Source organism: Parasteatoda tepidariorum, chromosome 3, assembly GCF_982258835.1.
Source record: "Parasteatoda tepidariorum strain Cologne lab strain chromosome 3, Ptep-v5.0, whole genome shotgun sequence".
Lineage (NCBI taxonomy): Eukaryota > Metazoa > Arthropoda > Arachnida > Araneae > Theridiidae > Parasteatoda > Parasteatoda tepidariorum.
This window is the reverse complement of record NC_141757.1, coordinates 88,096,645-88,110,845: the sequence shown is the minus strand read 5'-3', so window position 1 is coordinate 88,110,845 and position 14,201 is coordinate 88,096,645. Positions and strand designations below refer to the sequence as shown.

The 14,201-nt window shown below is 25.7% G+C and overlaps 2 protein-coding genes across 9 annotated transcripts in view; one reads left to right on the top strand and one right to left on the bottom strand.

Moving 5' to 3' along the window:
- The window catches only part of LOC107441900 (MPN domain-containing protein), a 34,162-nt gene extending 22,561 nt beyond the window's left edge, over nucleotides 1-11,601 (bottom strand). For 2 of the 5 annotated variants that reach the window (XM_016055307.4, XM_016055304.4), the window contains exons 1-5: nucleotides 11,329-11,464; nucleotides 8,713-8,927; nucleotides 5,966-6,112; nucleotides 3,395-3,478; nucleotides 2,313-2,401 (exon numbers count right to left, since the gene is read on the bottom strand). In XM_016055307.4, the coding sequence (XP_015910793.1) occupies nucleotides 2,313-2,401; nucleotides 3,395-3,478; nucleotides 5,966-6,112; nucleotides 8,713-8,927; nucleotides 11,329-11,335 (542 nt within the window). In that variant the 5' untranslated portion in view covers nucleotides 11,336-11,464. Of the gene's footprint in view, nucleotides 1-2,312; nucleotides 2,402-3,394; nucleotides 3,479-5,965; nucleotides 6,113-8,712; nucleotides 8,928-11,328 lie in introns of all 5 variants that reach the window. The other 3 variants (XM_016055305.4, XM_016055306.4, XM_016055302.4) reach the window with 2 other exon arrangements.
- The window catches only part of LOC107441898 (U4/U6.U5 tri-snRNP-associated protein 1), a 35,021-nt gene continuing 32,337 nt past the window's right edge, over nucleotides 11,518-14,201 (top strand). The window contains exon 1 of one of the 4 annotated variants that reach the window (XM_087159773.1): nucleotides 11,518-11,762. The gene's annotated coding sequence lies outside the window, so the exon portion shown is untranslated. Of the gene's footprint in view, nucleotides 12,261-14,201 lie in introns of all 4 variants that reach the window. The other 3 variants (XM_016055299.4, XM_087159771.1, XM_087159772.1) reach the window with 3 other exon arrangements.

Genomic DNA, 14,201 nt, shown 5'->3' with positions numbered 1-14,201 from the left:
AACAGAAAAAAACCTATTTTTTCTGAAGATCTTTATGACATCAGGTTATGTATTAGAATTTCACTGGATCAATGAAATAGTACTAAAAACTAGAGATGCAACGAATATTTGGATTCTACTTGGTATTTAACCTTTTTACCAAATATTTGTTAAAGTATTTTTTGGAAAATTATTTTTCAACAAAGTTTTTTTGGGAGAAATTTTAATAGATTTACTAAAAAATAAGCTTAATTCATATTTCTTACTATATAATAGTTTGTACACATATTTGTAAAGTTTTAAAACTTGCTAATTTATGTTATGAACTAAACCAACAAAAATTTGAAGATTTGAAACTAGAATACTTTACACTGAACCATGAGTTTCTCAAAGTTTATTTTTTTCATTTTTCTGTTATATTCAGTCAAGTCAATTTTATAGTTTTTTCAACACTTTGTATTTTAAAATTTGAGAAATATTTTTGTTTTGTTTCATTGTTGTTTGTTTTTCTATTTTAACTAAAATGAAACCTGTTAATGAAACATTTCTAATAGACTATATTCTTTTATTGTCCCTTTTTTTGTACTGCAAAACAGATAACTAGAAACATAGTATACTGTGATTATCAATGTTAAAAAAGTAAGATTTTAGAACGGAGAAAAATTCCTTCTTCTGCTTCGGTTTTGATTTTTTAAAACTTTTTTTTATCAGTATTTTTACTATGCATCTTTTAAAGAGCATTTCTAATGAACAAAATTCTTTTATGGTAACTTTTTTCTAAAAATATGGCAATGAAGAAAAAACTTAAGTTTTTATGGACGTTTTTATTATGATGTGGCAATTCACTTAAACATCACTTTTTTCTTGAAAATATGGTAATTGGAAAGTTGAAACGTTTAGCTTAAGTTTTATTTCAAAACTTAAGATAGATTTTTATTTTGAATATAATCTTAATTTTTATCGGCATTTTTATGATAGCGCTGCATTTTAAAAAGTGTTTTTGATAGAAATTATCACTTTTAACGTTTTTATGGATAATTATTAACAGAAAATATTATTTTTAAAATTAAAGTTTTATTTTAAGAATTAAGAAGATATTTTTGTTACTTTTTTCTCAACTTTTAAGACTTTAGCTTTTTTTTTCCAGTCAAATATCTGTTAGTTTTTTTTCCCATCTTAAATATTAAGTACCTTAATATCTAATTATCCTAAACGTTTCCATTATAAAGTTTTTTTTACCCATATACTAATAATACAAGCTTTATTTATTTTTCAATAATAACTAAACTTACTTCTAAAGAAAATCTAACATTTATTAACGATTGTTTGTTAAAAAATGTTGATATATGTCGGTCGAATATTTAGTATTTGTTAATTTTTTTGGCTGAATATTCGATACACTGCCAAATCACTATTTCTTACATTCCTACTAAACCTCTGTGTGTGTTGACTATATGAGAAAAATGCTAAGAACTTAACACTGTTTTGTAAAGGGCATCATATTCATTTGGTAAATATAACAAAATAAATTTTAAAATGTTGAAATAAAAGTGATCAGTTTTTTAATTTTGCACTATTTTAAGAACATAATAAATAACATCATAATAAATAACAGCCATACTAAAAAAACAAATATGCATTGCTTTTTTAAACAATTTAATTTAATATTAAACTTGGATAAGAAATTTTAATTCATTTTGGTAATTATTTATACTTCAACATGAAATAACGTTTTTAATTCATGTTATTTATTACTTTGATTGGTAACATGAAAACAATGCACCAGAAAATATCAACTTACATAGGTTTCAGTGATTCATTAGAACTTATAATACAGATTTTATTTTCTAACTTCAATATAACCCCTAATACATATACTTTTTACACTTCGATTTTTATAAAAATTTTAAAAATTCATATTATGCGAAGCTGCTATGGAGTAATTGGAATATTTTCAATATAGCGCTAATTAGATGATTCTAAGTAACAAATCCTTGTAAATCCAAGAAATGAAACAGTAACTACCTCTATTGACTAATTTAAAATTATACTTTTTGTAAATAGAATAGATATCTCAGCAAGCCCGATCAAAAACACAATGTCAATAAGAACTTCATTAGCATAGAGAAAAAACAAATACTTGTAAAACCACAGAAATAAAAAGTATAGAGAGTTAGTAAATCTCATAACCTTAAGATGCCTATTTTATTTACAAAAAGCATAGTATAAAATCACAAGTTAATGATTATAAGGGTATATTTACTATTTCTGTCTTTTTTATAAATTAAATAAATAAAAAATCTTGAAAATGAAAGTTGTAAAAACATTTATACCATTTCTTTTCATCTTCTGAAACAATAGAATGATCTCCGTGACAAGGCTTTGTAATGACACCACTTACACCAGATGAAGATTGTTGCTGCTAAAAAGTATTTTATAACAACATAAAATCAAAGGACATATTTGCGCAAATCAAAGAACAAATTTATATAATTCAATAGTCTGTTGAAAATAGATATTTATAAATAAAATCAAAAAATAAACTTTGAAAATAACAGAATTTTATATCTATAATACAATATCTTAAATTAATAGAACATTATTCAAAATTTCAATATTCAAGTTTTAATGTATACTTATTTTCTGTAATAGTTTTTATCATAATTCACAAAATTAGTGAGAGCTACAAATATGTAGTTCCTTAGAACAAAACTGTGAATATCGGCTTCTACAATACTGCCAAGCAAAGTCAACACGAAGTATCAATCAAATCTAGCGAATAATTTTGTGAATTCTACAGTTGGATTTCAGAAAAATTTAATTATAAATGTCAGCAATCAATACTTTGTAGCTTTGCAAAATATCTAATTTTAAATGCAATTCTCAGTAAAAAAAAATACATTATTCAATTTTCCTCTTGAGTTATATAATAACTAGTTTTTTAAACTCTTTTTTTTTTTTTTTTTTGAAAAATTAGAAGCTTATATGAAACTACAATATAGTACAGTTTGTAACAAAGGAAAAAAACATTTTTACAAATAATTCTGTATTTTATGTCAACTTTTTTAAAAGTGTTTAAAAAAGTTCATAAAAATAATTTGCCTTATAAAATTATTTAACAATTCTTTAAAAAATTATTACAATGCACATTATCACCAGACATTTAAAATATATATATATATATATATATATTTTACAAAGATATTAACATAGAAACAGGTTTAAATATATTTTGAAATTTTTATTGAAAGTATAAGTTTGCTAAAAATCAAGTTATAAAAAGCGAATTGCAAGTTATAAGAATGAATTATAAAATAGAATTTGTTTGTTCACAGTTTCATGGAATTCAAATTCTAGATAAAATATGAAATATAAATTTATAAAAATATTAAAATTAAATACAAATAATACTTACAGCATTGTTTTCTTGTTCTTGCTGCTTGTGTTTACGAAACCACAAATTTTTATAGGTGTCAAGCTTTTTACCTTTATACCGCATCTAAAATACATACATTTTTAAGTTAATATGAAATAGATTAAAATTATTAAAATGGTATAATCAATGCCAGAGATTCTGCTTATGCACTATAACATATCAAGTACACCAAAAATCCTAGAAGAAATTCAAAAGAAAATTGTGACACATACTCTGGGATGATTTTAATTCTCAATTGAGTAAAATAAAATTCGTGAAATAACAGATTCATGTCAGCATAATTAAACCAAACTTCCAAAGGAAAATTGCTTTTTGTTTATATAAGTGTTTCATCTTATATTAAAAAACATTGATATTAAAGATTAAAAATTCTTTATTTAGTCTCCTATAAGTGCAGATATCCCAATAAATGCATCATTGGTATCCCTGTAAATGCACATATTGGTAGATAGATAAAGAAGTAATATTAATTTAAGAAAAAAAAGAAAAGAAAAAGAGTTTGAAAAGAAAAAGAGTTGAAGTACAAATTTAATTCCGCATAAAAATGTTTAATTTTCAAAAATTTAAAATAAATTATTTACATTATTTTAAATGGGGATTCGTTTTTAGTAAAAAAATGACTTGGAATTTTGGAAGTCTTGAGTCCTTAGGGGCCAAAAGTTCCAAAGTCTAGCAGAATTACTAGATATAAAAATGATAAAAGTTGCTAAAAATAAAAATTATTTATAAACATTTTTGTTAAATGAAGGTCTAGGTTTAAAAGCTGATTTAAATAATATAAGATACAATTATAAAGAATTCACTGTAGGAAAATTAGTCACTGAAAAAAACATTTGCCAAAATCAGAAAACTACTAGAAGAATACCAAAGAATTAAACAACATATTTTGTTGATGCTCAAGTTTTGTAAAGAATAACTTAAAATCACTAAACTATAATTTTAACAAAATTCTTGTAAAATAATTTTTGGTAGATAGGCTATGGCCTTACTGTATTTAAAAGTTAAGTTATCATGATGCGCAAAGTGCATATGACGGTGTAGCCAACATGAGGAATTCGTTTTTTTCGAAACTCACTCAAGGATTTTAAGATCACCAGGCTTTATTCAAAATAAATGGTTATAACAAATATTCTAAAATAATGACCAACGTCAGCAGATTTCTGGCTCTTAAAATTATATTCTTTTTTCGTCTATTTACTGTTATTCTTTTATTAAAATATGGCACAATAAGACAAGTTTCTGATTGATGATGGACTATACGACATCAGCTATGAATGATTTCAATTCGTAATTGGAAGATAATTTAATCAGTGTAGTATATTGATTTTGCAATTTCCCTAATAGATATTTTCCTTTTAAAACTTTTTTACAATATCAGTGAATAACATATTTTCAATTTATCCTGTTTCGGCAATCACTTTCAATTAAATATCTTTTTTTAGTTTATTTATCAACCAATGATGAATTGTATTCCAACAAGAATAATTTCTTAATTCTGGAAAAATATGTACAGTCAACTAATTAATTTAAACACAGAGCGAAGAATAATCTAGCAGAAAAATACGTAACTAGGTGGATTTTAGAGTCACGCTGTGTGGATAAAAAAAGTCAAGACTAAAAATGGAAGTGATGTACGTACAACCTTCCTACTGGAAACTACCATAAAATACTGATAAAGCGCCCCTCTAATTTTGACGAAAATTGCCGTGTTGTCGAGGGGGGCAAATAAAAGGTATTGAAAAAAATTCAAAGTGCCGTTTTGCAAAAAATCAATTATATTTAGTTGAGCATTATTAAGTGTGAATCACAAAATAGACAGTAAAAATAATCATGGCAAAAGAAAGTAAATATAAACTTTAATCAGTAAAAACTTATTTTTGCAGCAATCCTTTATTTTTAAATTACAGTTGATTGCTGCTAATGCAAATAGGTGGGAAAATTTAAAAAAAAAAAAAAATATATGATAAAATATTTCTTAAAAAGAAAGACATATTAATCTCTGTGAACAAGCAGAATTTTCAGTCTAACTATTTTTTAGAACTAAATTTTATGAATTTATTCTTAAAATAAGAACTTTTTAAAATTGTGTTGTAGAGAAGGGGACTGTTTTTTAGTACTGATTGGCAATCTGTATTTCTGTGAAGCTACAAGGGGCGCTTTCTCGAGAAAGGGCGTTTTATCAGTATTTTACGGTACTGTATTTCTTTTTACAGTATCAGGGGTCTGTCTAGGTTTTTCTGAAAGGTACCTATTTTGTGAAAATTTAGACATAATTTGTGAAAAATTAAAAATTACTTTTAAAAATCAACACAAAAATAAGGATTTATTGCTTCTTAAGGGATGCAAAAATAAAATTTTAAGAAAAAGTATTTTGTGAAACTACCGTTTTTCCTAAAGTTGAATTTGTGAAGGCACCGCTAAAGGATAGTAAATTCGGCCTATACAGATCCCTGAGTATCTAATGTAAACAATCATATTTCAGGTTCTGAACCATGAATTTGAAATAAATTTTAAGAAGTTAAAGTATTAATATATAAAGCAAAGACTTACAGAAGACCATCCACAACCAGATTTTTTATCTGGATTTAAAAGCTTCTTGCAATGAATTGCCCAAGAGCTAGGAGATGAAAATACTTTCTGTGTTTCTTGAGCTCTGATTTTACCTCCAGGAAGTAAGTCTCCAACAAATTTAGCCCCCTGAAAGAAAAATTTCATTAAAAAAACTTTTCATTTTCTAAACTGCAATAAATAGAAACAAATTACAATATAAAAAAATGTTTTTAAAGAAGCAACAATCAATCAAACTGAGAATTGTTTTGAAGTTTTATGAACTCTCGTGAATAATTATAGATAATATTAATTAAGAACATTCTAACTCAGTTGTTGAGGTCTCCACACTTTTGAAAAAGGGTTTTTGTGCAATATATAGAAGATTTTCAATTTTTTTGACAATAGATATCATGCTTAGTTAAATATCATGAATGTAAAGTCATGCACATTAATGTAAGTAAAAAGTAATAAAAATTTATAGTCTAGCTCTTTAATGATATTCTGTGTATAAGATCATTTTATCATATATACTTTTCGTATGTTTAGTCTTATGTTGAAAAATATATATAAAACTCTTTAGTTCTGATTATATTTAGGATATAATGAGATATTGCCCATACTTTCTTTATTATATCTTAACTATAAAAATATAGAAAAAAAAATATTTTTTTTGAATTTTTCAAATAATTATGTTGAGAAGCAAATTAAACAGTAAGTAAAATAAAGGGATGAAATACTAGAACAATTACAATAATTATTAGAACATTAAATTTTTTTTGATATCATTAGAATATCTTTTTTAAGCAAAAATATGAGCTTTCAACAAATATTCAGTTCACTATTCTTAAACAAACTTGTTGTGTAGTGGTAATTTTAGAATTATAATGTTCTATCAACAAAACTTTTCTTTTAAATAATTAAAATTCTAACATTAATAAAAAGAATTTTTATGATAATTTTTTGTTTCAACTATTTTTAACTACAATGTTAATTCAAAAATTATTAACTGCTTCCCTGAGTAAACTCGGGTATAGCTTAATTCGTCAATAGGCTATGTTTTATAACATTTTTATACGGCAGAAAGCAAAACAAATAATAATCTGCTGAGACTGGAAATTTGCCGATATTTGTTTGGGAGTTTTGCGATCTGTGAGACTGAAGGCATGTTTTATATAGTTGCATATAAAATGGTTGATGAATTTAGGTACATAGAAAAAATGAGTAAAAAAAAATGGCGTTCTTGAGCAAAAGGGAAAATAATGCAGATGATTTTTCAGATTATGAAGATGTAAACATATACAAAGACTAATATTTAACTTTCCTCATTTTCTCAAGATAATTTGGGATAGTAAACTGATAACAAATTAAATATACTTTACACATAAAAAAATTAAAATTTCAACTTAGAACTTGTGTATTATGTTTTGTTTTAGTTCCTTGTAATAAAAAATTTTTTTAAAAAAATGTTGATTTTTGGCACTTTTTTTAAAAAAATTGGTAAGGGAAGCTGTTAATTCATAATTGATAAGTTTTATTCTTCAAATGATTTTCTGCTTGGTTGAATAAATACAAACTTTACACTGTCAAGCCCCATCTCTCAACAAAAAAAGTAAAAAAAGGAAGTTTTATGAGCAAGTAGTTCAGAATCGTTAATTAAAAGTTAAAAAATTACATGCCTTGTGCTATTATGAATAATTATGTTTATACAGTCAATCAGCTAAAATTTACAATTAAGATAACTAAAAAAGTATAATGAGGTCCCAACTTTAATATTTTTAATGTCATGCTAATAATTCGTGACTACTCGATTCCCACAACTTAATATTAAGAAGACGAGTCAACTGTTAATCGCTGATAAAAATAGCCATAGCCAACATGTCATGGTTAAAAAATCTTAACTTTGAAGAATTATCTTATTAACGTTATTTTACAGAGATGCCCTCACGGACTATGGGGACACTACCCCATAAATTTGAAAAATCTTCCTTATTTTTGGTATGCAAAGTAAAATAAATAAATCTTTTTACTCAGATTACAATTATTTTGGTGTACCTCATCTATCTTAATTATATTCAATGTTAGAAACTTGGAGAAAAAAAAAGGGAAAAAAAAAACTTGAAACTTTATTTATACCAAGTTCAAAATGATTCTGAATGAAAACTTAGCTTATTTAAATATAAGGAATTAAATAAGTATCTATGTTTATACATAAGTTAGTTATTCTAATCCATTTTGCATACAAATGTAACAGTAGTTTTGCTACTTGCAAAATGCTACTTCCATCTCCCTTGGCAGAATCGTGGCGACACGGCAACATTGTCGCAGGTTACTGAGTTCTTGCAGAAAGATTTTTCATTTGGGAAGTAAAAAATTTTGGTTTTCTTTTCTGCAGAAATTTTAGAAATCTTCTATCTTCTCTTCAGAATTATATTCAAAATTATATGCCACTCTTGCACATCGGAGTTGGAAAAAAGGCTTGCAATTTTTCTATTTTCATTTGAGAATAAGTAACGAGTTTGGTTTTCTTTTCTGCAGAAATATTCATTCTAATTTTTTTTTTGGCAGTTATTGCTATTAATTTCCACATAGTTTTTAAAATCAGATATTTTTAATCTGACATTATTTATTACAACAGCTGAATCTTGAAGTGAAAACACGCATTTGTAATCCTTTTTAAAAAGTTAGATTTGGCGTGATTTCGCAGTCGATCTCCGCAAGTAAAAAAATATTTGCACAAAATAACTTACTAAATAATCAATGGTTAGGAATCCTTCACCAGCTTCGAGAATCCCATCACTCATCAGCATGGACAATGTAACACCTCTACCGCTTTGGATACTACGCCGCTTTTGCATCTCTTCTAATGAATCAACTCCGCTTTCTCCTTCCTCCTCTTCTTCATCAGCAGAATGGCGAGCTTCCTCCTCTTCCATCATGTCATCTGATTTGGAGCTTGGTGTAGCTAAAAATTATAAAGAAATTTTAAATTTACAAACTTCTTTCACATAATCAAAAGCTTTTTTTAATTTTTTTTTAATCATAATGCAACGTATGATAATAAACACTAGAAAAAATCATACAAGATTTTTCAGCTTTAAGATGAATGTAATTGTTAAGAGGCCATAACTTAATTAAAAACAAATTTTTATACAGCAGAATTGAAATAATAATTTTAAAAAATTCCATTTATCTGGCATTTAATTCAAGATTTGAAAATTAAAAACATTTCTATTTATAAAAAAAGATGGTCACTCACTTTATTACTAAATATTATATAAATTCATTTTTTTTAAAGATTAAGTCATGAACATATTGATAATGTAGCTAGTTTTAACTCTTTGTCGAACTCAAAAATAGTTTTTTAAAATGTTCAGGAAAAAACGAGTTTAATTTAATTAGTTTCATGATTAGCTGTTTTGGTAAATACATTTTCTTTAAATAGTGATAAATTTTGATTTCGATGTGCTATAGTGAGTGAGTTTTAAAGATCTTTCACTTTTTCAAAAACTATAATATTTTTTCGACAAAATTTTATAAAAAGCTTCAAAACTTTCCTCTTTTCCAATTATATAATATTTAAAGAAAACATTTTAAAGTAAATTTCTAGTAAGTTTAATGACAATACACACAAGAATAGAATCCATTTTATTAGTTTAGTTTAAATATTTTAATCCAGTTTGCAACCCTAACAATTTTTGCATGAAAATCAAAATATTTAAAAATACTTATTCAATACAAGGAACATTTTAAGAATCAGATAAAATTTTTTTTTTTACAGTTTGATGCTCATGTTTCTTATAATTATATGTCTTAAACAGCAAACCTAATTTTAAGTTGTTTTTTAAATTACAGATAATTTTAATTTGTTTCTTCAAACAAAGAAAAATATTTAACTATATCTAGAAATAAGAAAGTCAACTTTATTATTCAGTATTTTCATTCAAAAAATTTGTAAATTTTAAATGTTCATTTTATTTAAATACTCCTTCATGTAAAGAAAAGTTTTTAACTTTAAATATCTTTTCCTAAGTAAATATCCATAAATGATTCAAGATATAATATGGTAGTGTATCAGTCTTTGCTTAGTTTTACTAAACTACATCAAAGAACACATTAACAACCAAGAAAAGTATTTTGTTTTAAAGAATAGGTGAGCAAAATTCCAGCAACTGTAAAAATGTAAACACTCGTTTGACTCAAATGATTCAGTTCATGGTTTCACATGACATACTTGCTTGATAATTTTTTTAGATCAATAATCCAAATAATTCTGTAAACAAAGCTAAGATCTCAAAAAAATAAAATTCACATCACACTTGCTAACAACTTAGATTCTCTTGTTGAAATTCTTTACTGTTCCATTTAAAATGCACTACTTTTTTCTTAATGTATGCATTTTAAGAGCTTTTATCGTAATGGAAAAGTTAAAATTAGAAACATAGTTATGCAGTATTAGAAAATATTTTGCATAGTAATAATTTCTTTCACCCCACAATTAAGAACACCTCAATTAAGGAAACAACGCTAAAACTCTATTTTAATTTGTAAACTACCAGTAATTATATATATATATATACATAAAATTTTATTTTATTTAACACTTTCACCCAAATTAAGTATCATTAATCAATAGTATATAAAAAAAACTATTGATCCATTTCCTTAGTATGCAAAAAAATTCATTCCATAAAAAAGAGATAATTCTAATTATTATTAAAATGGATTTTAAACTTGCAAATTTAATAATAAAAAAAAAACTTGTAGAAGTTTACCCAGAGGGTTAAACTCAGCTATGCCGCCACAGAATAAATCCCCTTCAACTACAAAAAAAAAAAAAAAAAAAAAAGATTTCAGTAGGGGGCAAAACTTTAAAGGCAGTACTGATAAGTACTACCTAGCTAATATCTACAAGTATTTTTTAAAAATATATACAAATTTAAAATCCATTTGGAACCTTGGCGATTGTAGCTGATGGCGCAGATCACACTACAGAATTATCACCCGAAGAAACCACGTATTGGTCTGCAATAATTTATATCACAATTTAAAAAAAAAATCTATACAACTTATGTTGTTATCGTAAATAAATTGTTCTAATTCATATCAATGCGTTCGTTTTTGTGTTAATAATCAGTATAAATGTTAATAACATAAATATATATATTGCATTGACTTAAATATTATTTTAAACACATTTTTAAGAATACTTATTCCACGCATTAAACAATTCAACCACTGTGTTTAAGGGAAATAACGAAACATAGCATGCAACATCCCTAGCAGCCGATATGATACATAATTTCGATTGAGAATATAATAAACAATAAAACTGTCTTAAGAGTTAATAATAAGCTAGAACTTACTCATCATTTATTTATATATGTATAAAAAAAACAATGTCTCCAATTTATTGTGGATAATAATCAGGCATAATGAAAGGGACACTCCTTTCCATCAAAAACAAAACAAAAAACCGGTGTTTACATAAATATACTGTTGCCACCAAGAATATAATCCATTTATGGATAGTTATACCAAGGCAGCCGAGAAATAAAGTCGTAAGGATGTGATTCTCAAATGCAAACACACGTCAATGTGTTTTGCATTTCCAACCAATTAAGTTCTCCTACTTTCTCGACTGAGATGTATGAATTGCAAACAATGCAAACGGTCTCTGTGAGTGAGCTTTGTGAGTGAGCTAGGTGTGAGTGAGCTTCGCGCTAGATTTCTTAAATCCCATCAATCTTCTTACGTAAAGTGGCAATTTCAAGTTCGAGCAAGATTTTAGAATCGGATGGTAAAGGTAACCTAATTGAAAACTTCTTTTATTTAACCTTATATTTTCCAAATTATGTTACTCTGGGATATTTCGTTTTCGATACTTAAGTGATATGGTGTACTCACCCTATAATAACTCACCTATATATGATTTCTGCCGGCAAAATTAAAACCAAACTTAAAATATATGCTCATTTTTTTGGTTAAAAACTTGAAAAGAAAATTAGAATAATTCTGTGTATCAATTGTTGATTTTCCTTGATGTAGGTGTTTGATCAGTGCTAATTAAGGGATTTTTATTGAAATTCTTTGTTTTGACTATCAACTCATAAATTATTATGAAAGTGAACATTGCTAAATGGATCCAAAACTTGAAAATAGGGATGTAAGGAATAGTGATTTAGCAGAATACCAATTATTAATCCAAAAAGAGTCGACCAGATTCCGAATATTTGGTGGCTAAATAGCAACATTTTTTTTAAAGAAAAAGAAATCATTAATTATTTTTTATTCAAAAGTAAGTTAAGTCATTATTGAAAATTAATAAAAAAAAGTAATCAAACTATGTATACAATCCTTTGAGTTATAAAATTTTAATGATAAATTAAACCTAAATGCAAGTTGTAAATATAGGCTAGAACTGCTACATACATTTGCATTTTTTATTTTAACTGGATAATTTATTTACAGTTTTATATCTAAGTTTTATTTTTAAAATTTAACAAAATTAATTGTTGGGATCGATTCCACCTGATATTTAATCAGCTGTTATTTATTTTTGGTTCTACTTACACTGATTAGGTTATTGGAACTCTAAATCTATCAATTAATGAATCAACAGGAAAACATTTCTCGAGAGTTGGCACTATTAACTGAACAAATGCAACGAAATATATAGTTTGTCTCAAGTAAGTGTCTCTAGTTACTCGTTTGTGCCCGTGGTGGTGACTATCATAACGAGCTATAAACTATTTCAAGTAGGGGTGTGGGGTCACTGTTCAGGACAGATTTTGGCTCAGGTCAGTGAGAGAGAGGAAGATATATATTTTTTTTTTTGGTCTATTGTATCAGCCTTTAGAGTGAAGTTACCTTCCCTGAAATGCATTATTCTTGTTTCCATAGCAGAAAATGGCCTCAGACTTTGTAGCTTGTTGTGTTCTTACCATAAACAAGCTATACATTAAAATATTTACTTATTACAATTGTTTTTCAAAAAAGCAATTTATTTTCCCAATAACATTTAAAATTTTGACTTTTTTTAAAAAATTTTTATTTGTGTATTTGTTTTATAAAGACACAAATTATTTTAATGGTTACTCGTTAATTTATAAATTAACGAGTATTTATTTATACAATACTCACTTGTTTTGTTTCCAAAATAATCTATGTGCATTTTCAGGGATCTGTCCAGGCCTATTTAGTGGTATTTTCACAAATTCAACTTTAGGAAAAAGGGTAGTTTCACAAAATACTTTTTCTTAAAATTTTATTTTTTGTGTCCTATAAGAATCGATAAATCCCCTTTTTACCCTATTTTTGTGTTGATTTTTTAACATACTCTTTAATTTTTACAAATTATGTCTAAAGTTTCACAAAATTGGTTCCTCTAAAAGAAAACCTAGACAGACCCCTGATTTTAAATGTTTTATAAAAATAGTAAGAGTTTGTCCCCATACTAAACTTAATTTTTAATTATCTGTTACTTTGCAGAATGCAGAAATATATTATTTTTACTTAATTGAGAATTTGGCATTTGAATTCCTGTTTTATTATTAACATAAATTTTATTTTCAGTCAAGAAACTTACATAACTTTGCTTTATATTATTAAGTGAATATTGTATTTAAATATTCCAACGATAACAAAATAAATAAATTATAAAGTAAAATTGTTGCTATTTCTTTCAAATTTAGGAATTTCAAACTGTTAACCATTCACTTCTAGATACGCTTTGTAAAAATAATAAAATTTTATTTCTATAAATGTATTTCAGTTATTCATTTTTAAATGTAAATTGCTTCAGATAATTTCAATCGAATAAAAATATAATTTATACACTCCAATCCATTTAAGAATCACTTGCATTTAAAAGTCTTTCGTTCTTAGATAATTCAGTTTCCTTTTTACATTTTTTATAAATACATTATTACATGATTTGTAACTAAACATTTGCTAAAAACAGTGTTTTCATCATAGAAAAAAAAAAAATGGGTGAGAATTTCTCACCCTTTCGCAAAAACACGGTAAGATTTCAAAAAGTTAAGTGAGATTTCTAAAAACTAAAAAAACACAAATACACTTCACTTGGAAAAAAAACCATTTCTTTAATTATAATACATTTTTAATGTCTTCTATTTTTTAAAGCATTGAATATTTTTGCTGCATCATCATAGAATATTTTGCCTTTACAAGGTATTTGTCCATTTTACGTTAGTGCATAAAGAATTTGAACGTCTTA